This window comes from Muscardinus avellanarius (assembly GCF_963383645.1).
Source record: "Muscardinus avellanarius genome assembly, chromosome: X".
NCBI lineage: Eukaryota > Metazoa > Chordata > Mammalia > Rodentia > Gliridae > Muscardinus > Muscardinus avellanarius.
The window spans coordinates 110,955,421-110,982,797 of record NC_137792.1 but is presented as its reverse complement, the minus strand read 5'-3'; the positions used below and the strand labels follow the sequence as shown (position 1 = coordinate 110,982,797).

The 27,377-nt window shown below is 45.8% G+C and overlaps 1 protein-coding gene across 1 annotated transcript in view; it reads right to left on the bottom strand.

The window, feature by feature from the left end:
- Window positions 1-1,833: 1,833 nt before the first annotated feature.
- Window positions 1,834-27,377, bottom strand: part of NHSL2 (NHS like 2) — a gene marked incomplete at both ends in the record, with an annotated part of 136,489 nt that continues 110,945 nt past the window's right edge. The window contains 2 exons of the mRNA XM_080718995.1: window positions 1,834-2,081; window positions 2,710-2,781. Coding sequence (XP_080575121.1) covers window positions 1,834-2,081; window positions 2,710-2,781 — 320 coding nt within the window. The remainder of the gene's footprint in view (window positions 2,082-2,709; window positions 2,782-27,377) is intronic.

The following is a 27,377-nucleotide window of genomic DNA, read 5'->3' as shown; positions in this document are numbered from 1 at the left end:
TCAGCAACACATCGGAAAAGGTTTTAAACAAACAAAAAGAACAGTTTTGATGTGTATAATAACCTGGATGAATCGCCAGATACTTATGCTTACTGAAAGAAAAATCCTTAAAGGTTACATACTGTAGGGCTATATTTACTGCATAACCTGTTGAAGTGATCTAATTTAATTGACCAAATTATGTTATGGGTCTGTACATATATGTAACAGTGAATCCCACTATTATGTAGAATTATAATGCACCAGTAAACATCAAAATAAAACACCCACAAATAAATACAGAGGAGAGAAAAAAGAAATGACCCAATTTTAGAGACGGAGAACAGATTCACAGTTGATAGGGGGTAAATAAGGGATTGGGTGGGAGCAAAGTGGCTGTGGCTATGAAAGGGCAACTTGAGGGATCCTGCTGATGATGGAAATGTTCTAGACCTTGATTGTGTTGGGGCAACAACCTGCTTTTTCTTTATTTCTGGCACTGGGGTTCCCGGAAGCCCTTCTACTTCCGGTCTACACTCCCAGACCTATTTTATATTTTTATTTGGAAACAGGGTCTCTTAAGCCAGCGTGGCTGGCTTCGAACCTGCGTGATCCTCCTGTCTCCGCCCCCAAGTGCGGGGATTACAAGCGTGTGCCACCACACCTGGCAGCAACAACCTTCTTTTATATCATAGTATAGTTTTGCAAGTGATTACCACTGAGAAAAACACATGAAGTACAGTGAGATCTCTCTCTGTTATTTCTCTCTTTTTTTTTTTTTTTTTTTTGGTCCTGGAGATTGAACCCAGGGCCCTGCTCATGTGAGGCAAGTATCTGCCATAAAGCTACATCCCTAGTCATTCTCTGTATAATTTCTTAAACATTGTGTGAATCTACATTAATTGCAAAGTAAAAAGTTTAATTATTGGAGGGGGGAATTAGAGCCACATATTCTAACACAGAGAGGTGTCCATGGCATATTGTTAAGTGGAAAAATCAAGTTGCAGATCACTTTTTAGTGCAAAACTGTTTACTTTTAAGTATTCACATAAAACCAAATTATGTATACCCAGAAAAAAGACTGGAAAAAATGAGCACTCTATATGGAGAACAATGGTTACTTCTGGGGAGCAGAATGGGACAGGGAAGAGAACTTTTTTGTACTTCAGATGGAACCTAGGGATATTCTACCTCTGAGATAAACCCCTGAACTGTATCTCCAAGCCTTTTTTAGTTTTTGTGTTTAGAAACAGAGTCTCCCTAAGTTGATGAGGGTCTTGCTAAGTTGCTGAGGCTGGCCTTGAGCCTTTGATCCTCTTAATTCAGCCTCTCAAGTAATGGGATTACAGGCATGGACCACCATACCTGGCTTAAGGGAGATGATTTTAATGGTAACTGGACTGTTTGATCTTTTTCACAATGCAAATATATTCCTATGTTATTTGTATCATAAAACATTCTGAAGCCTGAGACAGAAGGATCACAGGTTCAAGGCCAGCCTCAGCAAGTTAAAAACTCTGTTTCAAGAATAACAACATAAGAAGGGCTAGGGGTGTGGTTTCGAGGTAGAACTCCCCTGGGTTCAGTCCACAATGCCAAAAGTCAACCAACCAAACAATCCCCCAAAATATTATACTGAACACAATTACAGTGCTCTAGGAATTTGAATCTCTTTTACTGATCCGGACTTAACCTATCCCTATTTCATAGCCAGGTGATCCAGCTTATAGATCCCCTGCCCTGGAGCCTGAAGGAAGTGATCTCTGAGTGGAATAATTTGGTAACAGGCCCACTAGCAACCGAGGCTGTCTTTGAGGTATGGAAGTACCACTTGGAAGGGCTGGTGCTCCTTGATTAGGAATCTACCCACTGCTGATGATCTCCACAAAGCAGATAACCCACAAAGTGCAGCATATGCCAATCACTGTGGCACTGGCTTCTGTAATGCTCAATTGACGTAACTATCATGCGGAGTTCAGTCCTGGGGTCAGCAAACACCTCCCCACTGTCAGACCTGAAAACATAGTGACAGTTGAGCCTGCTTGGAGGAAACTGAGAATAGCAGGCATCAATCACAACTGGACACGTACAACTAGCTGTGCCTAGTTGAGAGAAGACTCACTGCAGGGCGTCCCCAGAGAGGGCAACCTTCAGTCATTCACTTATTCGCCATTTACTGAGCACTGTATGCCAGGTACTGTTCTAGGCACTGGTAACCACAGGGAACAGAATCAAGTCCTAGGCCTCACAGGTCTCCAGTTACGATGAAAGGGCAGAGGATGGATTAAGATAAAGAAATCAAGCCGGGCATGGTGGCGCAAGCTTGTAATCCCAGCATTAGAGAGGCTGAGAACAGAAGATCGGGGTTCGCGGACAGCCTCAGCTACTTAATGAGGCCCTCTGCAACTTAGCGAGAGCCTGTTTCAAAATAAAGAATAAAAATTAGGGCTGCGAGTGTAGCTCAGATGTAGAATGCCCCGGGGTTCCATCCCCAGACCAATAAGAAAAAAAAAGATAGTTATCTGCCAGGTGGTATTAAGTGCTATGAAGAAAACAATCTAGTATGAAAGGAGAATATGGGGCGTTGGGGGCTAGGAAACTTTAGAAATGATAGCCAGAGAAGACTTCATTGAGAAGGTGACATTTCAGTGGTAGTCTTAAGGAAGAGAAGGAGCCACCTATGAGGATATTTCATTGTTGTGAACATTTTCTGTGTCGCAGGAAGCTGACCTGTGTGGGCTGCATCAAAAGGCCCCCTCGTCCTCTGGATGTTTCGGCTTAGGTTTGACCAATGAGAGGCACCTGCAAGGAGAAGAGAAAGCAAACTGTGATTGGGGCATTTCTTCATTGATTTCCTCTGTTCAGGACTACTGCAGATTGGCTACATCCCTTGGAGACCACGGATCCCATTGGGCAGCCCTTTCCCAGCTGCTGTGGCCTCTCCCTCCCAGGATCCTGCCTGTACACTGGGAGAAGTGTTCTAGGCAGAGGGCAAGTACAAGGCCCCTGGTAAGATTAAAGACTGGTTAGGAAGCCAGTGTGGCAGAATGGAGAGAATGATGGAGGGAATGATGGAGGGAATGATGGAGGGATCTGTAGAGCAAAATGTCAAGATGATCAAGGAGGCCAGGTTGTGCAGGGCCCTGAGAGCTACCAAAAGGACTTTGGAATTTTTTGATAGTGTTAAGGATTGAATCCAGAGCCTTGTGCATTCTAGGCAAGCACTCTATCACTGAGCTATATCCCCAGCTCAAGGCTTTGGCTTTTGTTGGGGGGTGTCTTGAGCCCAGGGGCATTCTAACTCCAAGCTACATCCCAAGCACTTATTTATTTATTTATTTATTTGTTTGTTTGTTTGGTACTGGGGGTTGAACACTGAGGCATCCTACCTCCTACCTATACCTCTAGTCCCTTTTATTTGTATTTATATATTTGGTACTGGGGATTGAACCCAGGGGCATTCTACCTCTGAGCTACACCACCACCAGCCCTTTTTAATTTTTATTTTGATTTATATATTTGGTACTGGGATTAACCCCAGGGACATTTTACCTCTGAAATACACCCCTACCCTTTTAAATTAATTTATTTTGATTTTTTGCAGTCCTGGAGTTTGAACCCAAGGGCATTTTACCTCTGAGCTACACCCTCAGACCTATTTTTCATTCTTTATTTTGAAACAGAGTCTCAGTAAGTTGTGGAGGGTTTCACTAAGTAGCTGAGACTGGCTGTGAACAACTTAAGATCCTCCTGTCTCAGCCTACCAAGTAATGGGGTTACAAGCATGTGGCACCATAGTTGACTTTTTCATTTATTTTGAAATGGGATCCTGCTAAGTTGCATTGCTGGCCTCCACCCTGTGATTATCTTGTTTTAGGCTCCTAAGCACTAAGATTATAGGCATGCACTACCACACCCAGCTTCAGGCTATGTCTTAGCAACATCCCTTTGGGAGTTTGGTGACAGGGCTACTATAGTATTATAACCAAGCAAGAGAAGATATTATTATGGCTTGGACTCCAGTGGTGATAGTGGAAGTAGTAAGAAGCGACCAGATTCCTAATTGATTTTTTTTTTTTTTTGGTACTGGGGCTTGAACCCAGGGGCATTCTACCTCCAAGCTACACCCCCAGCCCTATTTTTTATACTTTCTTTTGAAACAGGGTCTCACTGAGTTGCAAAGGGCCTCACTAAGTAGCTGAGGCTGTCTGTGAACCGTGATCCTCCTGTCTCAGCCTCCTGAATGCTGGGATTACAAGCGTGTGCCACCACACCCGGCCCTAATTGATTTCGAAGATGGTGCAGAAGAGTCCTATCCCACTCAGATGACCAGAGCATGATGACCAAACCCTGAGTGCTGTTTCTCTGCCATCCTCCAGCACCACTGAAAACTGTGTTACTCAAGACCCTGATTGTAGCATAATAGTCCCAATATCCTATTACTTGTGGGACCTACATGTCTAGACACGAGGCCCAGCCCAAAGGATTTGTGGTCTGCTCCTGACTCGAGAAAAACTCCAAAAAGCAATCAACATGCCTTTCTAGTCAACCTTCCTCTCCCCTCAGCCATAGCTCTCTGTGCTGATGTTCGGGGCTATTTCACCCCCTATTTAGGAGCCCCGATTGTCTGCAGTCACTGTACTCCTATGAGCTGATCCTATCATGTCAGCACCTGAATTCTGGAAAACACTGTCCCAAGTTTACCCTGTCCTCTGGGTAACAGACAGAACAAATCAACCATGGAGCAGACAGTGATGTGTATCACAGAGACAGTCAGAACAGAGTGTGGGAGACATCTCAAAGGATTTCTAAAGATTTGCCTGGAAAGCAACCGGCCACCAACCATATTCGGGTCATTGAGAGGGAAGAGAAAAATGGAAAACCTGGCCCCACGGACAGAAGAAAGGCCCAGGCCAAAGTGTCTTCTGGGAACAAAAGCCTCCTGGCACGTTTTGGCGCACACTATTCATTCTCTGGATAATGCCTCTTGCTTTGGATTCCTGAACTCCTCATCAAGGCACCCAGTTGGAAACAGGAGGACAGTACATGACCCCGAGGCCCTTCCAAAGCCAGGCAATTGATGGTACTTTGTTTTATTCAAAGAAATCAATCCAAAGAGGTCAGCCCCACAGCCAAAGTCAGCATGGCTGGAGAACAAGGTCCTGGCACGCTTGCCAGGGCAGCAGGTGGTCTGCATTAGGATCCAGATCCAGGACTTTCAAGCTCTTGGCACTTGGGAAATGTTTTTAACCTTTTCAGCACCTCAGCTTTGTAATCTGTAAAAATCTGGATAATCCCTACCTCACAGAATGGCAGTAGAGATCAAATGAGCTCCTATGCAACATCTGGCAGAAATACTAGCTGCTCATTTTGTGTCACTTCTCATGTTCTTTCATCTTTCTATCTTTCCTTTTGGTACTGGGGATTGAACCAAGGGACATTCTACCACTGCACAACACTCCCAGCCCTATTTTTTTCAGAACTGGGGATTAAAGCCAGGAGCATTCTACCTCTGAGCTACACCCCCAGTCCTATTTTTCATTCTTTATTTTGAAACAGGGTCTCACTGAGTTGCAAAGAACCTCAATCCTCCTGTCTCAGCCTCCCAAATGCCCGGATTAGAAGAGTCTGGCTTTTTAAATTATTATTTTGAAACGTGGCCATGCTAAGTTGCTGAGGCTGGCCAGAAACCTGTGATCCTCTTGTCTCAGCCTCCGAAGAACAGGAGTTCTAAGAGTGGTACCACTATGCTTGGTCTGTTCATCTCTCTCTCTCTCTCTCTCTCTCTCTCTCTCTCTCTCTCTCTCTCTCTCTCCCTCTCTTTCTTCTTTCTTCTTTCTTCCTGGGATTGAACCCAGGACCTTGCCCATGCTATCCTGGTGCTCTACCACTGAGTCCATCATGCCCATCTTCGGTGCCCTTAAGAACTTTCTTAGAAATTTGCAAGCTTTAACATGCAGATGCTATTTTTTGTTCTTTACTAAATAGGCTCCCTGGATTGCTGGCATTTAATCCCAGCAGGACATTGTTCCAGACTCAGCATGGCAACAAAGGGCACTAATGCCTATTAATTAACTGTACAGTTAGTGGACCTGCCAAAGCAGCTGCTTTCATTTCTAGACTCTCAAATCTTTTCTTATTCCACTCCAGGATACTTGAGTTCCTTATGTATGTGAACTCTTAATTCAGACCTCTGCTCCCTCCTTTCTTTCCTATACTTTTAGGCTTTCTTCTTTTTCCAGGCTGCTCTTTCTGCCTGTCCCTGGCTTTGTCTCTCCATCTTGTCGCTTCTTTCCTCTGGATTTCACAAATCCTCACTGCAAACACAGTACTTAATAGGGAGAGACCGTTAAAAGTGGTTCAAGACAGGTGCAGTGACGCATGCCTATAGTCCCAGCTACTCAGGGTGCTGACAAAAGAGGATCACTTGAGCCCAGGAGGTCAGGGCCAGCCTGATCAAAATAGGACCATCTCATTAAAACAAAACAAAAATCCCATGCAGGCGAGGTGGTGCATGCTTGTAATCCGATCAGTATTAGCTGAGGCTGTCCGCAAACCTCAATCCTTCTGTCTCAGCCTCCCAAATGCTGGGATTAGAAACGCACACCACCACGCCTGGCTTTTTTTTTTAATTTTGAAACATGGCCACTTGAGAGGCTGAGACAGATTCACAGTGAGCCTCAGCTACTTAGTGAGGCCCTCTGAACTTAGTGAGACCCTGATTCAAAATGAAGAGTAAAAAATCGGGGCTGGGGGTGTTGCTTGGAGGTACAGTCTTTGGGTTCAATGCCCAGTATGACACACATACATCAAAAAAGAGAAAGACAAGAGAGGAGAGAGAGAGAGAGAGAGAGAGAGAGAGAGAGAGAGAGAGAGAGAGAGAGAGAGAGAACAAAACAGCAAAAGTAGCTTAAGTAGACCCAGTGGTTTTTACCCTGTCACACCATCCCGGCGCCAGTCCCATCTTCCCACTCATTTACTCTGGGCTGGGTCTACCGAGCCAAATGAGGCAGAGTTGCCATGCTCAGAGATCTCAGAGATGTCATGGTCAGTGAGGGAGGGAGTCAAGCCTGCGATCCTTCTGTCTTTGCCTCCCAAGCTCTGGGATTATAGATGTGTGCCACCATGCCCAGCTTTCTAATGATCTTAATAGAGCCCGAGCCTTAAGTCTAACCCCCGTGGCAGTGTACACCTATCCTAAATCTATCTTGAGATATGACCTCGCATATGCCCCTGGGACCAGATTCTGTCTGCTTTCTGGAAACTTCCAAGTAACTAATCAATATGTCCCCAACTGCCCTGGTAATGCCCGCCCCTTGGCCCTGGTCCAGCTTGGGAGAACCAGGAATCTCACTTACATTATGGGCTTTCTGGGGCCTCACCAGCAACTGAAGGGTCATTTTTATCTTTCTGGGTTAAAATATGACTCCCCAGTTCTAAACTGCCAATGTATATGTAAATGTTGAGGACTTAGCACATTCACTTATTGGGGATGGCCTTCCTTCACTCATCAGGCCTCAGCATGTGCCCGCAACCAGGGCTGGGCCTTCAGTACCCAGGAAATATCTAGAAATACATAGAGGTATTTCTCTTTTTAAAAAAAATATGCTTTTATTGGTGTATATCTCATTTTACAGGTAGAGGCGTTTCTGATCCTCACAGTGACTCCAGGGTATAGCTAGCATTTGGGGCCAAGGAGTCATGTTAAATGTCATACGAAGCGCAATAGCATCACACACTGCAAAGACCTGTCTCCCCCAAGTGCCAATAGTATGGTAGTGCTCTCTCATCTGTACTTTCGCTTTTTTTTTTTTTTTTTTGGGAACTGGGGATTGAACCCAGGGGCATTCTACATATGAGCTAAACCCCCAGTCTTATTTTTTATTCTTTATTTTGAAAGAGGGTCTCACTAAGTTGCAGAGGGCCTCACTAAGTAGCCAAGGCTGTTCATAAACTGTGATCTTCCTGTCTGAGCCTCCCAAATACTGAGATTACAAGCACGCAGCACCACAACAGCCGGCTTCTTCTTCTCCTCCTCCTCCTTTCTCCCCCTCCTCTTTGTTCCTCCTCCTCCTTCCTCTTCTTCCTTCTTCCTCCTCCTCCTTCTCCTTCTTCCTCCTCCTTTCTCCTCCTCTCCTCCTTTTTCTTCTTCCTCCTCCTTTCTCCTCCTCTCCTCCTTTTTCTTCTTCCTCCTCCTCCTTCTTCCTCCTCCTCCTTCTTCCTCCTCCTCCTTCTTCCTCCTCCTCCTCCCCCTCCTCCTCCTCCTCTCCTCCTCCTCTTCCTTCTTTTGTGATCCTAGAGACTGGGCCCAGGGGCCTTGCACTTTTGAGTCACACCCTAGTCTTTTTTTATATGGAAACAGGGCCTTGCTAAGTTGCTGTGGCTAACCTTGAACTTGCAATCCTCCTGTCTCAGTCTCCCAAGTACTGGGATTACAGGTGAGTGCCATCCCACCTGCCTCCCATTGTTTCACTTTCTGTGGTTTCAGTTACCCACTGCCAATGGCAGTCCAAAAATACCAAATGGAAAATTGCAAAAATAAAAAAACTCCTAAGTTTTAAATAACTTTTATTACAGTTTATGGCCATTATTGTTCTGTTTCATTAGGTAGTTATTGTTGTTATTCTCTTACTCTGTCTAATTTGTCAAGTACCCTTCATCATAAGTAAGTTATGTGAGATTATCATCGTTAATATTGGATAAATTGCTATAAAACTAGATGTCAACCACTAAGCCAAGCATGGGAAGGAGGGATGGGGAGGGAATGGGGTGGGGATCGGGTAGGGGCTAACTGGGCGATGTGTGCATGTATGTCTACAAAAGTATTTTCTTTATACCATTATGATGTATGAATACAGTGCACCAATAAAAAATTAAAAATTAAAAAAAATAAGTATGTATAGGAAAAAACAGTACTTATAGGTTTCAGGCATCCACTGGGGGTCTTGGAACAATCCCCCATTGATGGAGGGACTACTGTTCTCTCATTGGGAAACACTGTAACCACTAGCTCAGTGAGGTGGGGACTCTGTGCAGTCCTTTACGTGTCCCCAGCGTGTAGCAGACTGCACATATCATGAGCATGTGCAATCAGTGTTTGTTTAATTAATAAATGAACTAACTCATCACTTCATGTCACCACTACCTTGATGCTGGGGATAGAAAGGTGAACAAGACTTGGGCTGTGGTTTTGTGCCACGCCCAGCCTTGACTGAGTGTGGAGGCAGGAGATCTTGAGAAAAAGACTAAAATCAAGAACATCTCACCTTCTATGACCACTGAGAGGCCCCTTCCTAGCAGGGCAAGTTAAATGCCAAACTGAAAATCCCTCCCATCCATCCATCCATCCATCCATCCTTTCATCCATTCAATAACCCTTGAGCAGCAAGTTAAAAGTTTCAAGCCCCTTTTCAGACATTATCTGGCTAGAGTTGGGCTGGGAGGAGGGGAGGGTTGAGTGGGGGGTGGGGAGGTTCCTGTACAGCTCCAGGCCAGAGCAGACAGACCCAATCAGACAGCCTCCTGGGACTGAGGGGGTCTGGTGTGGATGGAAATATGCACCACATGGCCTGAATTGCAAGCCGGCCTCAGGCTCCCACAGCCCCAAGCACTTCCAGCTGGATTTATTTATAACTCTCAAAGCATAGGCAGCGCTCAGCTTCCTTCTTTGCTCCCTCCCCACTCTGGAAACAAGCCTTACCCCCCTCTACTCCGGAAACCAGAGGAGACGGGGAATGTGCACTGCTGAGCTGCAGCCCAGTCAGGGCTCCTGGGCACCGCCTGTCCCCTAGGTGGCAACAGCAGCTCGTGGAGCGGCGCGCCTGTGGCACTCTGCCACACTCCTGCCTGCCTGGCCCTGCGACTTACCACAGGAAGTCTGCTGAGTGGACAGTAGGAGCCACATTCGCTCACAAATCTCTGTTCCAGGCCTGCCTCCACGTGGGAATGCCAGTCACGTCCAGGTGCGACATTCCGAGCTGCCTTCCTTTCATCTTCTCCCACAAGACACTGCTTTGATTTTTCTGCAAATGGCCACCAGAGGCTTTGGACTCTCCTAATTCTGACCTCTTTTGATTTCCAAATAGGAAAGGGAGGCTCAGAGAGGTCGAGCCACTTGCCCAAGTGTCACACAGAAAGTTGAACAGAAGAGATGGAAGTCAAAAGCCCATCTTGCCCCTGACAACAGTGCCTCCTAAGCCCCAGTTTCCTCCTATGCGAAGCAGAACTAATGCCTGGCAGGTAGTGTGGTTCGAAGTGCCCGCTCTGTTGTTGCTTTGCATGGAGAATGTTTGGTTTTGCCATTTACCTTTTGGGTGACTTCCAATGAGTTACTCTTCCTCTCCTAACTCAAGACCTGGGTCTTTTATTACTTATATATCTATAATCATAAATATATAGACACATAGAAATATAGATAGATACTGAGGCTTGAACCTGAACCCAGGGGCATTCTACCTATGAGCTACACCCCCAGCCCTATTGTGTTTTTTTGTTTTGAAACAAGGTCTCTCTAAGTTGCTGAGGCTGTCCTCAAACCTGTGATCCTCCTGTCTCAGCCTCTCTCCAGTACTGGGATTACAGGCATACGATGCCACCATGCCCCACTGATTCTTTCTTTTTAAGGAGTAAAGTCATGATGACTTTATTTTTTTATTTTTTATGGTACTGGGGTTCCTAGAAGCCCTTCTACCTCCAGGCTACACTCCCAGACCTATTTTTACATTTTTATTTGGAAACAGGGTCTCCTAAACCAGTGCGCGCAGCTGGCTTCCAACCTGTGCTATCCTCCTGTCTCTGCCTCTCAAGCGCGGGGATTACAAGTGTGCACCACCACGCCCGGCTCATGATGACTTTAAATGGTGTCTGTCCTATAGAGTGCTCTGGGGAAGGAAGGAGTAAAGAATAGGGCCGGGTCCAAAGCTCCATAGCAGAGTTCTTGCCTGTCATGCGTTAGGCCCCAGTTTCCATCCCCAGCACGGCAGGAAAAAAAATCGAGTAAGGGATATGATGGTTTATGGTTGCATCATTGCAGACCTCTTAAAACACAGGCCAAGCCCCTGGTGACTCACTGCACACAGACAGAAATCAACCGGACTTAGAGATATTAAGTGACATACTTGTAGGAATACAGGAGATACTTGATTCTAAAGCTTTGGATTCTGTGCTTCCTACTGAGTCTCTGCCCTGCCTCCTTGTCCCCATCCTGTCTTCTCTTTGCTCACTGAGGCCTAGTGCTAGAGCTTCCCCCTTCCCATAGGTTTGCCCTACCCTGCGGAGCCCAGACATTTTGATGTCCCTAAGCAGGCCCTGTGGACAGGTCAGGCCTGCAGGAACCTGATGACCCTGGAGCCGAGGCCTTCCCACCTCCCTCCTCTCCTAACCACCCAAGCTGGAAGAGACAGGGTGGCAACTCCAGAGTCAAAGTTCTAGGTGTACAGTATCTGCTTCCCATCAATCCACTTTGTTGGAAGTTACTCAGAAACAAAGTCTGGCAAAACTCACCTCTCTGCATCCAGCATCCAGACAAACTTTCCCGCAGCTGTTCAGCAGCACATGACACCCGGTTTGTGCCCCAGTGGGAGTCTTTGGTGTCCACACATTCCTTTCTGCTCAGTGCTGCACAATTAAATACGGATCATTTCTGCATGCTTTCCTGTCCCGCACCACGTGCTGGTGGCATCAGTGACAGCGCGAGGCAACAGCCATCTCTGCGCATGCACATGTGGCCATGGGAACAAGTGGGTACTTCTGTCGATTGAATGTGGCTTACCATACAGGCCTTGAATGACATCAGCAATTAGGCTCAGTCTATCTCTATGCCCCTTCAGTAGGCTGCAAAGGATGCTGACAATTCCTGATAGTCCAAGCAGAAAAGCAGAGCTATCTGATAAACGTCCAGCACAGAACAGGCACTTAATAAATTCTCGACCTCTGTCCAAACAAAGTCACTGTCAGAGTTTGGGAGCAAATTTTACCATGGGTCCAGGGCAGCTCCTCTCTGCCTCCAGCATGGATGCTCAGGAAAGCTTCCCTATCAAACAAAGTCATTGACCCTTATCACAAAAACTACCACATGTATAGCTCCAGCCCTCTGTGTAGGCTCTCTCAGTCTCAGATTCCTTGTGAGATGGGGTCAATTTCATCAATCTTACAACGTTACTCTTGATCCTCTCTCAATAGATATTACAATTATAAAGTTTTTCCTTGTAGCAAAAGTAAATTCACTTTCTAGAATCATCTAGAATCAAATTATTTCTTCTCTAAATAGTGATGGAGCTTCCACGATATCTATGGTAACACGAGAGAAGCAAAAAAAATTCCAAATAAAATATTTTGTTTATTTTTTCTCCATGAAACTCTAATGTAGCTGGAAATGAAGGTGAGCATGAAATATTTCAGATAACTCAAATGCCTTTAGGAGCCAGCCAGGTGCTATAAACAAGTGAAGGAGGCTGGAGGAAGATGATAGAGAGTGGTAGGGACTGTGGTGAGCTGGACAGCACATACTCCACATAAAGGGAAAGCCTCAGCTGGGCTTGGTGGTGCACATCCTAATCCCAGCTACCCAGGAGGCAGAGGCGAGAGGATCACAAGTTAGAGAGAGGCCAGTCTGGGCAACTTATCATACAGGCCTTGAATTTAAGACTCCCATCTCAAAATAAAAAATAAAAGCCAGGGGTGTTGCTCAGTGGTAAAGTGTCCCTGGGCTCAATCTCCAGTATAAATAGATAAAATTTAACAATCAAGGGAAAGCCACCACCTCAATCTAACTACTGGCCTATGGAAATAAAGATCCAGCATTACCAGACTTCTTTTGTTTTTCAGGGAAAAACAAAAAAATCCAGAATGTATGGAATTAGAGAAATTCAGAATGTATGGAAAGATTACTAATTGTTCCATGGTAGCAAATAGCTTAAAAAGAAAAAAAAACACATGGATACCGAGTAAAACTCATCTGTGGGCAACATTTAGTCTACTAGTCACTGGCTTGTGACCTATCCATAAAGATAGATGATAAATTTGTCTAAATAATTATGGCTGGCATTGAGTTCCAGATGTGTTCAAAGAAAGGTGCGAGTCCCTTGGGCTGGTATGATCTAGAAAGTCTTCTCAAGGTAAGTCCCCCTCAAGGGGAGATCAAACTGAGCCCCAAAGGATGGGTGGGACTATGACAGGTGGGAGGAAGGGGCTTCTGATAATATTGAATATAGTCAGAATACAGGTGGTAAAGAGGTGTGTCCAGCTGTCATGATGATTTGCTGGAGGCAGGAGTAATTTCTGATCACTGATTTGGTCTCAGAGGGGGCTTCTCATGACCAGAATTGGGGAGTTCAGTGTGGAGAAAACAAGGGAAGATGCAAAAACAACTTCTTAGAGAAGTCAGGGATGGTGTCTCACACCTGGCATCTCAGTACTTGGGAGGCTGAGACAGGAGGATCATGGGTTCCAGGCCAGTGTTCAGTAATTTAAGACCCTATTTCAAAATAAAAAATAAAAAAGAGGTGGGGATGTAGCCCAGAGGTAGAATACCCCTGGGGTCATTTTCCAGTAAAATACACACATGCACAAAAGGTCATACAAAAGGGCTTGGGGGTGTAGTACAGAGGTAGAACACCTTGGGTTCAGTCCCCATCATGAGTACACACACGTACACACAGTACAAGAGAGACAGGAAGCAGAAGCCATGGAATTCAGGGAACTTTTTGGAGAAAAAAAAGGAAAGAAAATAAAATAAAAAGGGATTCTTCCCTGGAATTCTTAAAAGGAACAAAGTCCTGGCATCCTCATGTTCTGTCCAAGGAGATCCATTTTGGACTTTTGATTTCCAGATCCTTAAAGTAATAAATCTGAATTGCTTTAAGGTGCTAAATTTGTGGTAACTTATTATCGCAGTGTTAGGAAACTGATATGCCTACCTTTGGACGTTGTCTTCAATTAGTTCACCCCAGCCTAGTCATCTAGCCTATCTGAGCCTCAATATCCTTATATATCAAAAGGACACCACGCCGGGCGTGGTGGCGCACGTTTGTAATCCCCGCGCTTGGGAGGCGGAGACAGGAGGATCGCGCAGGTTCGAAGCCAGCCGCGCGCTGGCTTAGGAGACCCTGTTTCCAAAATGAAAATGTAAAAATAGGTCTGGGAGTGTAGCCCCGAGGTAGAAGGGCTTCCAGGAACCCCAGTACCACAAAAAAAAATAAAATAAAAAAAGAAGGACACACAATTCCTTCACTTTACAGACTGAGCAGAAGGGCAGCCAAGGTGCTGGATAGAAAGGAATGGCTTAGTCTGGCACAGAGAGGGTGCCTGGAGATGTTCTGGTCTTTCCTTCATTGAATGTTTTAGTACTGGGGATTGAACCCAGGCATCTCTAGTCCTTTTGTGTGTGTGTGGGGGGGGGCACTGGGAATTGAACCTAGAGGCATTCTACTTCAAAGCTACACCCTAGCCCTATTTTTTCTCGGTACAGGGGATGGAACCCAGGGGCATTCTACCTTCAAGCTACATCCCCAGCCCTATTTATTCTTCATTTTGAAACAGGGTCTTGCTGAGTTGCAAAGGGCCTCGCTAAGTAGCTGAGGCTGGCCGAGAACCCTGATCCTCCTGTCTCAACCTCCCAAATGCTGGAATTACAAGCCTGCACCACCATGTCCAGCTTCCTACTTTTTATTTATGTTTGAAACAGGGTCCCAATAAGTTGCAGAGAGTGTCACTAAGTAGCTGAGGCTGGCTGTGAACTTGCCATCCTCCTGTCTCAGCCTTCCAAGTACTGGGATTACAGGCGTGCACCACCAAGCCCGGCCCTTTTTATCTTTTGTTTTGAAACAAGGTCTCACTAGGTTCCTGAGGCTATTCTTAAATCTGCGATCTTCCTGGCTCTACCTCCTGAGTACTGAGATTACAGGTGTGCACCTCAATGCCTGGCTTTCTTCAATACATTTGATGAAACTGTAATGAATACTGAGGATCAGCAGTGTCTAGTAAATGTTGAGCAGCTGGCTCTCACAAAAATGCATGTGTATATGTACATACATTTATTATAATTTTACTTTATATAGGAATGTGAGGCATACAATTAAAAAATAATAAAATACAGCCGGGCGTGGTGGCGCATGCTTGTAATCCCCGTGCTTGGGAGGCAGAGACAGGAGGATCGCGCAGGTTCGAAGCCAGCCGCGCGCACTGGCTTAGGAGACCCTGTTTCCAAATAAAAATGTAAAAATGGGTCTGGGAGTGTAGCCCGGAGGTAGAAGGGCTTCCAGGAACCCCAGTACCACCAAAAAAAAAATAATAATAAAATACATAATGCTCAGTGTTGTCAATTTCATATAGCCAAATGATTCTCACATAATGCTTTCATTAATTTTGCTGGCCTTTTACATCCAAAGCCAATAAAAGAGCAAGTATATTTCCTACACAAACGGTGGTTGATATTTTTGTTTATGTTCACAAGTAAGAAGAGAATTACACAATAAAATGTGTTGGAGCTGGGCATGGTAGTACATTCCTGTAATCTCAGTACTTGTGAGGCTGAAACAGAAGGATTGCAGGTTGGAGGCCAGCCTCAGCAACTTAGCAAGACTCTTTTTCAAAATAAAATTAACATAGGGCTGAAGTTGTAGCTCAGAGGTAGACTGCCCCTGGTTTCAATCCTCTGTAACACACACACACACACACACACACACACACACACACACACACACAATGTGTTGGAATTTCACTAATTCATTGTGATGTGAACAACTTCTTTGCTGAATCAGATAATAGTTTCCACATGTTGCAAGCATTATTTCCTCAATTATTTTAGTGGTAGTCACAAAATTATAGTAATAGATATGACACACTTTAGTTTAATGTAAACTATTAGCATTTCCTTCCCTCCCTCCCTCCCTTCCTTCCTTCCTTCCTTATGTTGGGGATTGAACCTAACGCCTTGCCCATGCTAAGTATGCACTCTTCCACTGAGCTACGCCTCCATCCATACATTGCTTTCTTAAGCCTAGGGTACAATCTGCAAAACAATAATCTAAGCCCTGATTTCTAGCATTTGCAGATTTCCATGGTGTAACTACACCCACCTTGAACTATTTCAAGCTACCAAAGTGACATCACTCAGGATGGAGTGGGAAGAGATATCGCACTCTGATGCAAGGGATGGGAACAAGCTCAAGAGCACAGATCAGAGTGAAATGTAGTAAAATAATTAGGAAGTGGTGAGTTGTATTTATTACCTTTGTTCTTAATATGATTTATGTAATTGTACATTTGTGTAATTTAATATTTTAATGATTATTTAATTTGGAGGCAATTTTAGGCTCACAGAAGAGTTGCAAAAACAACTCTCTGAACTGTTTTTTTAAATCTTTGTACCCTTTGCCTAGCTTCGCCTTATGCTGACATCTTACATAATTGTAGAACATTTATCAAAACGAAGAAATTAACCTTGCTACCACATTCTTAACCCCAAATACAACACTACTGGGATTTCCCCGGTTTTTCTACTAAGGTCCTTTTTCTGTTCTAGGATCCAATCCAGCTCCCATATTGCAATTTTTGGGTCATTTGTTTTGTAGAATATCCTTCCATTTGGGTTTGTCTTGTTTTCTTGTGTAATTTAATTTTTAGCCATGGCTGTATTTACTAGTTGGCTCACACATTGCCTAAATATTTAACAATTGGCTCTGGCGAGCTGCGATGAGCCAGCTTCTGCACACCACTCGAAGAAAAATTGACAATTCATTGTTTTTTCTCCCCCATTAATTCCAGGAATATTTATGGGGCGCCCTCTAGGGGCTAGCAATGGAGTCGTAAAGATGACCAGAACATTGTCCTTGCCGCTGAGAAAAATCACACATCGAGGGAAAAGAGAGCAGGAGTAGATAAGGACTGGTATCAAGGGTATAGAATGCACGGAAGCACACAAAAGCAGAAGGGAGAGACCCTGCCTGGAAAGGTCAAGGAAGGCTTCACAGAGGGATGGGAAGAATGAGCGAGTGCTCCTAGGTGGGACATGAGGAGGTTGAGGCCAGCTTCCCAGGTGAGATGACATGTGAACTAAACCTTGATTCCAGAGTGAACACAAGCCAGTTAGCTAAGGAAGCAGAAGGAACAACAGTCGCCCATCTAATTCTCCAGAGATGCCCAAACATGTAACAAACTCAAGTGTGATCAGAGTTTTGATGGTGGCCAAGCTAGCTCCAAAGATGAGATTGAGTCTTTCTGAGTTGAGTGCATATACAAAAATGATGTCAAGAAGGGGCATGGGGCATGAGAGTAGTAGTATAGATCAGCAGTGGGAAGGATCCCACCACAAGACACCTCTTCTCTGGGACAGTGGAAGACCTTGGGGATACCGAAAGGCCGTTCGCCATCATCAGACCTAGTGCAACCAATTACTATTGCCAGAACCTTCCTGTGCAGGTGCCACCTATTCACAGGTCCCTTCTCACCAGCCCTTCACCCCTAGATCCCTAGATGCAGACCCCAGGAACTCCTCTTAGCAGCTGATCTCTGCCTTGAGCAGAAGACATATGTGGCAGGATGAACTAGTGCTATAGTCCAAATGCTGAAGTCCCCCCACATTAGTCTGCTATTTCGTTGCTGTGACCAAAAAGCCTGACCAGCACAGCTTAAAGGAAGAAAGGTTTATTTGGTTCACAGCTGTAGAGGTTCAGTCCCTGGTCAGGTGGCTCCAAGGCAGAAACTGCAGTTGCAGGTCATGTGGTGGGGGAAAACCATTTTCAGTCATGGCAGCCAGAAACAAGGGAGAGAGAGAGTCAGAGACAGATAGACACATACACTAGGGACATACATAGTTCCCAAGATCATGGCCCCAGTGATCTACTCCCTTCAGCCATGCCCTACTTCTGCATTGGGGACCATGCTTTCAGCACATGAGCATTTGAGGGGATATTCTAAATGCAAATCATAACACCCCAAATACATGTTGGAATCCAGTACTCAATGTCATAGTACTAAGAGATGGAGCCTTTGGAAAGAAATTAAGCCTCTGGATTCTGCCCTCAGGAGTAGGATTAATGCCAAATAAAAGGCTCTGGTGATATCCATTGTTCTCTCTGCCACAAGAGGATGCAGCCAGAAGGTGCCACCTATGAAGCAGCGATCTCTCGCCAGACAACAAACATGCTATTGGCTTGATCTTGGACTTTAGTTGTTTATAAATTACCCAGGCCGAGGTATCTTGTTATAGAGGTCTGAATATACTACTGATGTCATAATGTCAATGGGAGCCCTTGATCTGAGAGATGGCCCTCAAGAGGCAGGTCAGTGCTACTTCCTCAGAGGCCTTCTCTTACCATGATCTTTTTTTTTTTTTGGTACTGGGGTTCCTGGAAGCCCTTCTACCTCTGGGCTACACTCCCAGACCTATTTTATACTTTTTATTTGGAAACAGGGTCTCCTAAGCCAGCGCGCGCGGCTGGCTTCGAACCTGTGCAATCCTCCTGTCTCCGCCTCCCAAGCGCGGGGATTCCAAGCGTGCGCCACCACGCCCGGCTCTCTTACCATGATCTTAAGCATGCCCCTCTATGCACACATCCCTGCCACTCCCTATCCTCTTATACTGCTTTATTTTCTTTGTAGCATTTACTATTATCTACAATTATTTAAGTCTTGACTTGTTTTTGCCTCTCTCTTCTCATTACAGTTTCAGATCTTAAAACACGAAGCCTTGTCTGTTTTGTTATCAATAAGACCCCAGTTCCAAGCTTAAGTCTTGGCCTATAAACATATTCACGAAATATTTGTAGAATGGATGAGAATTGAATGAATATAAGGACATTAAACTCAGATTTGAGGGCTGCATTCCTAGCACTCCATGGCCCAAACTTTCTCCCTTGGTATTATTTATTTATAGATAATTTACTGTTTGTGGTGCTGGGAATGGAACCGCAAGTGCCCAACAAGTTGAGCTGTGTCCTAGCCCTTTTCTTTAACTAATTAATTAATTATTTTTGTGGTACTGGAGACTGAACCCAGGGGCATTATACCTCTGTGCTACACCCTCAGCCCTTTTTTAAAATTGTGAAACAGGGTCTTGGTACATTACTGCACGCTGGCCTCAAACCTGAGATCCTTTTGTCTCAGCCTCCCAAGTGGGATTATAGGCACGCATCACTCTGCCTGGCTGCTTTTTTCAATTTTAAGTGGGTTGCTTACTCCTTCCGTGGGACTCAAAACTTGAACCTTACATGGAGTACCAACACAAGTACGCGTGCAATTCACAATGCTTCTTTGGAAACTGTTGTGAAATAACAATAATTAACGTTTATCGTGCTTACTAAAGTGCCAGGAACTGCTGTGAGATAACAGCAACTAACATTTACTGTGCTTACTAAAGTGTCAGGTAAGCTGGGCGTGGTGGCGCATGCTTGTAATCCCAGCATATGGGAAGCTGAGACCAGAGGATTGCGGTTCACAGACAGCCTCAGCTACTTAGTGTAGTGAGACTCTTTGCAACTCAGTGAGACCCTGCTTCAAAATAAAGAATAAAAAAGCAGGGCTGGGGGTGTAGCTCAGAGGTAGAATGCTCCTTGGTTCCATCCCCAGACCCACAAAAAATAGTCAGGTACTAAGGCATATATAAGTATATGTAGTCTCTACTGGATGCCAGGTACTGTTTAGGTCCTAGAGATATCGTAGTAAATTAAAAGACAAATCCCTCCTTTAAGGAAGCTTGGAAATTAGCTCATTTAGCTTGAAAATAACCTTATCATGTAGATCCTGAGCTGGGCATTATGTCACATGCCTGTAATCACAATACTTGGGAGGCTGAGACAGGAGGATCACAAGTTCAAGGCAGCCTCCATAACTGAGTGAGACCCTCAACAACTTAATGAGAACCTGTTTCAAAATAAAAAAAGGCTGGTGGCAATAAAAAAAAACCCTCAATTACATCATTTTCAGGGAAATGGATGGAAGTGGAGGACATTATGCTAAGTGAGATTAGTCAGGCACAAAAAATAAGAAATCAGATGCTTTCCCTAATATGTGAGAGCTAGGGAGAAATGGGTCATAGGAGGAACTCTTGAAAGAGGAAATCCTATAGAGGAGCAAACAAGACAACCTAAAGGAGGAGAAAGGAGGGGGGAAGAGGAAAATCTCTAAAACACACAATGTACTTAAACATATCGAAGTCAACCACTAAGCCAAGCAAGGGAAGGTGGGACAGAGAGGGAATGGGGTGGGAATTGGGTAGGGGTTAAATCAGTGATGTGTACATGTATGTACACACAAGTTTCTTACCCCAATATGATGTAGGAATATAATGCACCAATAAAAAATTTAAAAGAAAAAAAATAAAACAAAATAAAAAAGGCTGGTGGTATAGCTTTGAGGTAGAATGCCCCTGAGTTCAATCCTCAATACAAAAAAAATGTAGATCCTGTGATTGCTCCCATTTTAAAGAAGAGGAAGCCGAGGCACAGAGGCTAAGTACCTTACCAGGGCTCCACGGCTGAGAGCGGCAGAGCCAGGCAGTTAAGCTTTGAATCTGTGTTCCTAACCACTAGGCAGCCTTGCCCCCTGAAGAGCTGTGGGAATGTGCTCCGTAAACTTTCAATGACTGACAAGTTTGAATCCTTACCGTCCTTGGTAGAAGCATGGTGTGCTGCAGGGGCAGGGAAGACAATGGGTCACGCTCAGAGGATGCCTGGAGGGCAGCGGTCCTGGGGGTGGTCTTTGGCTCATCTTGAGCCAAGAGAGCACTAGCACGCTGTGATTGTTAGTGTGTGTGCGCGCGGGGTGGGGGGACGTCCCCTTGGTCTCTTGCTGGGGCCGCCAGACTGACATGGAATCAGTGCAGGGAGGAGGCTGCAAGGCCTCCCCACTGGCATGCACTCAGCTCTTGTGTTGTTTTCTTCCTGCCTTGTTTTTGCTAGAGAGATGTCCTGTTCCTCCTTCTACTGATTTGCTGCCCTATGGTGGCCCTGTCCCATCCCCCTTGCCATATTCCTCTCATTCAGGAGGACAAAGGAAAAGTCTGGCCAACCCCCACTGGGCTTTTCTGGTTTTCTGTTTCCACTGGAACAAAGAACAGCTCACCCAGTGCTCTCTGATCCTTGGAATGAGAAAGAAAAATAGTTTATCACACAGAGTAACCCGCGCACCACCCCCACTACTCACTGGTCCCAGCTTCTCAGGACGCCCAGCATTCCTGGCAGGGCTAGGCCGGGAAGGCGCCGCCCTTCTGCTCAGCCTGGAACAGTGATGACTTCCATCTGGGCTGGCCTGTTTTCCACCCCTTAAGCTCCACCTGAGGCCTAGATGGAGCTGGAGAAAGAATGAAGCAGCTTCTTTTTGGCCTCTCTCAGAGCTATGGGTGAGTCTTCTAGACTCAGGGTCTAATAATGCCGACTTCATACAGTTATGGTGGGGATTGCATTGCTTGTGTGTGTATGTGTGTGTGTGTGTGTGTGTGTGTGTGTGTGTGTGTGTGTGTGGTGCTGAGGATGGAACCCAGGAGTATTCTACCACTGAGCTACATCCCAGCTCATTTTATTTTATTTTATTTTATTTTATTTTATTTTATTTATTTTTTTGTTTTCCAACAGGGTCTAAGTTGCCCAGACTGGCCTTGAATCTGTGATCCTCCTGCCTCAGTCTCCTGAGTAGCTGGGATTATAGGCATATCCCACTACGCTTGACTAAAGGATAAATTTGTATGTTTGTATGTTTTGTTTTCTGTTTTTGTTTTGTTGTTGTTTTGAAACAAGATCTTACTAGGTTGCTGAGAGTCTGTCTACACTGCTAAGGCTGGCCTGGAACCTGCAATCTCCTGTCTCAGTCTCCCAAGTACTGGGATTACAAGCGTGCGCCACCACTCAGGTATCTACAGGAAAAGGATTCTGGGCAGAGGGAAGAGCAACCATGGAGGCTGTCTGGGGAACCGCAGGGAGGCCAGTGTGGCTGAGGCAGGGAGTGAGCAGTGTTAGTACATGCGTCAGGCAGCTCAGGGGGACAGTTATACAGGCTGGTGGGCACTGTAAGGACAATGGCTTTTGGTCTGAAACTGAGACCCATTAGAGGGTGTGGAACAGGTGAGGCATGGTCTGGCTTAGCTTCCTTCGGGATCACTTTGGCTGTCGTGTTGAGTGTAGAGTGTACAAAACCCAAGGCAGCAGAAGCCGGAAGATTCTTTCCAAGGCTGGTACAAATTGTCACGTGAGAGATGCTGGGAACCTAGACTGACTGTGGCCAGTGGTCACAGGAAGTTTGGTTCTAGATATATTGTGAAGGTGGGAATAACATGATCTGCTAATGACATAGAGGTAGAGGACAAACAAAAGAGGAGTTAAGAAAGATCTTGAGGTTTGGGTTCTGAGCAATTGGGAAGTTGAGGTTGCTGGTAACAGAGCTAGAAAACTGCAGGAGCCACAGTATTAGGGGGCAAGGCTGGGAGGGTTTTTTTGTACTGGGGATGGAACCCAGGGACATTCTACCTTCAAGCTATACCCCCAGCCCTATATTTTATTCCTTATTTTGAAACAGGGTCTCACTGAGTTGCAAAGGTCTCACTAAGTAGCTGAGGCTGTCTGCTGTCTGGGAACCATGATCCTTCTTTCTCAGCCTCCCAAATGCTGGGATTACAAGTGCTCACCACTACACCCGGCTGGAGGTTTTTTTTTTAATTTTTTTGTGGTACTGGGGGTGGAACCCAGAGGCTTTCTACCTCCAGGCTATACTCCCAGACCTCTTTTCTATTTTATTTGGAAACAGGGTCTCACTAAGTTGCTGAGAGCCTAAGTAGCTGAGGCTGGCTTCGAACCCGTGCGATCCTCCTGTCTCAGCCTCCCAAGCAGGGGGATTACAAGTGTGGAGATTGGTTTTGAATATGTCAAGTTTGAGATGCCCATGAGAGCCCTGGCACAGGTGCCTACGAACGCCCGTGGCGGTGGCTCCATACCTCTCTTTTGCTGTAGTTTTGGTCTGGAATGTTCCCTAAAGGCCCACCTGTTAAAGATTTGGATGGCCACCTGTGGCACTACTGACGGGGTGGAATCTCTAGCAGGTGTGGAACAAAGTTAGGTCATGGGTGGGGTGAGCTATTAAAGAGGATATTGGGGTCCTGGACACTTCTTAGCTCTCTTTCACTTCTTGGCTGCCATGAGGTGGGCAGCTTCAGCTGGGCATGGTGTGCACCCCTAGAATCCCAGTAGTTGGGAGGCTGAGACGGGAGGATTGCAAGTTTAAGGACAGCCTCAGTAACTTATCAAGAACCTCAGCAACTTAGTGAGATCCTGTTTCAAAATAAAGAATAAAAAATAGGACTGGAGGTATAGCTTCGAGGTAGGGTGTCCCTGGGTTCAATCCACAGTACCAAAAAGAAATAAATGAAAAGAAAATTAAGGCGAGCCCATTTGTTCTTCCATATGTTCCTGGCATGATGTGCTTCTTCACCACAGGCCCCAAAGCAACACACCAAACAACCATGGTCTGAAACTATGAGCCAAAATCAACCTGTCCTCCTCGTAAGTTGTTCCTCTTAGGCATTTGTCATGGTGATGGAAAGCGGACCTGTGCATCCAAGTACAAGGTGAGCAAGTCCAGATATTGGATGCCCTCTGGTGACTTTCCTGTCATAATCTCTTCCTTCTCCGTCTAAAGCACCCAAGCGCCAGTGGGAGACTTCTGAAGCCAAGATCAGACCTGCCCTGCTCCAAACCCTCAGCTAACTCCTCCTGTCTTCAGGAGAGAAATGGCCAGGATCCACATTTCCTGGCACTCCCAGTTCCCCATTCCTTAGACACTAGTCACAAAGCTGCTTTCCAGGGCCTGAACTGGCCATCAGTGTCTAGAACTTCCAGGGTCTGCTCAGCAGCTCCCTGGCGCAGGAAACCAGGCTCTTCCTCAGCTTGCTTACTTATTTTTCTTCCATAGGACCTGGCTGCTATCTTTCCTTCATTAACTTTGTGTATGAGTGTGTGTGTGTGGGGGGGGTACTGGAGATTGAATCCAGGAATGTTCTACCTTTTTTGAGGGGTACTGGGGATTGAACCCAGGGGATTCTACCTCCAAGCTACACCCCAATCCTTCTTTTAAATTTTCAAAACAGGGTCTTGTTAAGCTGCAGGGGGTCTTGATAAGTTGTTGAAAGTGGCCTTGAATCTGTGATCCTCCAGTTTCAGTCTCCCAAGTACTGGGATTACAGGCGTGTGCCACCATATCCAACTGGCACTCTACCTTTGAACTACATCCCTAGCCCTATTTTATCTTTAATTTTGAAACAGGGTCTTGTTAAGCTGCCACACTCTGGCCTCAAAGCTGCAATCCTACTATCTCTGCCTCCCAAGTACTAGGATTTCAGGCATGAACTACCATGCCCAGCTGCTCTCTTAACTTTTGCATACAGATGGAGAGGAAGCCCCTTAAGGAACCTCTGTGTGAACCTGACACTTGAGATTCACTGTCTGCTGTCCTGTGCCTCTCCCTACTGGACTAATTGCTTTTCAAGGGCTAGAGTTATTCTTTTCTTTTTTTCTTAGTACTAGAAATTGAACCTGGGGCATTCTACTTCTGAGCTGCACCCTCAGTCCATTATATTTTATTTATTTATTTTTGGTGGTACTGGGATTCCTGGAAGCCCTTCTACCTCCAGGCTACACTCCCAAACCTATTTTATACTTTTTATTTGGAAACAGGGTCTCTTACGCCAGCGCGGCTGGCTTCGAACCTGCGCGATCCTCCTGTCTCCACCTCCCAAGCGCGGGGATTACAAGTGTGCGCCACCATGCCCGGCTATATTTTTATTTTTTGAAACAAGTTCTTGCTAGGTTGCCGAGGGCCTTGCTCAATTGTTGAGGCTGGCCTGGAACCTGTGATCCTCCTGTCTCAGCTCCCAAATACTGGGACCACAAGTGTGTACCACTCCATCCAGCTTAGGAATTGTTTCTTATTTATTTACCTCTGAAACCCCAGCACAGTCCCTGCCTAAGGAATCGATAAAGATTAATTGGTAGCTGCGTGGTATGTGCCTCTAATCCCAGCTCTGTCAGAGACAGGAGGATGGCTTGAACCCAGGAATTTGAGGCCAACCTGGGCAACATAGTAAGATGCCATCCCCCCAAAAAAAGAAAGGCTAAATTGAGCTGATTATGGTGGTGGTATATGCCTGTAATCCAAGTGCTTGGGAGGCTGAGACCAGAGGATTATAGGTTCAAGGGCAGCCGCAGCAACCTAGTGAGACCATCAGCAACTTGGAGAGACTCTGTTTCAAAGTAAAACATAATAAAAGGGCCGGGAGTGTAACTCAAAGGTAGAATAGCCCTGGGTTCAATCTCTAATACCAACAAAAGGTTTATTGAGTGAATGAATGAATGAATGAATGAATGAATGAATATTCTAATATGTTAAAGCAGAGACAGCAAGATGTGGGGACTGAGATCTGACTGTGCGGTCTGGCCATGAGGTCATGCTAGAGGAGGACCTAGAACAAAGGAATAAAGAAAGAAAAATGCCCCCTGACCATTGCCCTGCTCCCAGATGACCTGGTCACTAGCACACCCACTAGAAGCTTACACAAATACTTCTGTACTCCCCTTTTCCCCCATAAAAAGTCCCTAGCCTGTAAGGAGGTGGGCTTTCTGACTCTCTTGGGCTCTCTTCCCCAGTCAGATCTTTACTTTCAGGTGTTATTCCTAAATAAAGCCTGTTCCCTGATGTCGAGCCGTGTTTTCTTTGCCCTCATATACCCCAACACCAGGGATCAAGAAAAGCATCCATCAGGCCTGAGGAGGGAGTTAGACAAAGCGGCACAGGGATACCATTTGAGATGAGTTTGGAAGACCAAGAAAGAGTTCGCCAAGCAAAAAGAATTCTCAGTGACATGTAACTTATTCTTGCTTCTCCCACTGTGACATGCTGGCAACCAGGAGGCTGAATGTGGTTTTCAGATGCTTTGGGCTTGGGGAAGACAGGCATTATGGATGGTCACACCACAAGTTGTCTTACACTTGGCCAAATCTCCCCATTATGTCACCCACCAGGGCTGGGTGTTGCATGTTTTTGGCTTTCCTCCTCTGGTCCGGGAACTGCAGTGCCTGCTCACTGAGACATCATGTTGTGTAAACCTCCACCATACCAGGCCTGGTCAGCTGCTCAGTATCCAAAGGGATGAGGACCCAAGTGCCCACTTCTCACGTGGGTAGGAGTGGATGGAGAGGGCAGGCAGTGCGTAAACAGAAAGTGCAGACCCCAGATTGGGGTTTAGCTGCTCTGACCCCCAAGTCCCCAAAAGATAGAAATGGCATCCCCAGAATCTCCTCTGTGGCTCTATGTCAGCAGGCAATGGCAGTCCAGCAAGAAGCCTCACTGAGCAGGGTACAGTGGGGCATACCTATAATCCCAGTACTTGGGAGACTAACAGGAGGATCACGGGTTCAAGGCCAGCCTCAGCAACTTTAAGAGACTCTCAGAAATGTGGTAAGACCCTGTTTCAAAATAAAATAGGGCTTGGGTGTAGCTCAGAGGTAAAATGCCCCTGGATTCCATGCCCAAAAAACACTCCCCAAAAGCCTCACTGTATGATGTTCACAAGACCTTTGGATGAACAGGGAACCCTGGGGTGGGTATCCAACCAGGGCCAAGCCTTACCTCCTCCAGCTATGCAGAGAAATTGGGCTTCTTGGGGCCTAGGGGCAGCTGAGTGTGCCAGAAGTTGCACAAGAGTATGTGTGCACTTCTGTGGCTTCCAGCCAGAATACTAAGGGACAGCTAGAAAAGACCTGGAAAGACAGGGGTGCAGTTCAGTAGCAGAGTACTTGCCTAGCATGTGCAAGGCCCTGGGCACCATCCGCAGCACCACAAAAAAAGGAAAGAAAGAAAGAAAGAAAAAAGAAAAGCAAAGAAAAAAGCCAGACACAGTGGCGCACACCTATAATCCCAGTACTTGGGAGGCTGAGACAGGAGGATCACAGGTTCAAGATCAGCATGGGGCAACATAGAGGCCCTATTTCAATGTAAAAAATAAAAAGGGATGAGGGTATAGCTCAGAGATAGAACATATGCGAGGCCAATCCCCAGTACCAAAAACAAACAAACAAACAAACAAACAAAAAAGCATAGGAGCTTTCAGACACTGCAAACTGCAGCCAGGGCCCAGGCCCAGCTGCCTGTATAGGAATGAAGATAAAAGCAGCTCCCACCTTTCCATCAGCCAACACTGGGGGGGTCTCTGGCCTCATCCGCTAGACTTACCCCACTTGTTGCCAGAACACTCTGGTTTCAAGCTGCATGGACCAAACCCACATACTACAGCTACATCCAGGTCCCCCAGCCATGCACATAACATACAGCATACCCAGAGTCACACCAACCACTGCTCAATGCCCCCCTGTGTTTCCAATCTTTAGTCATGGCCACAGACTAGCCCTGCCCAGCCAGCC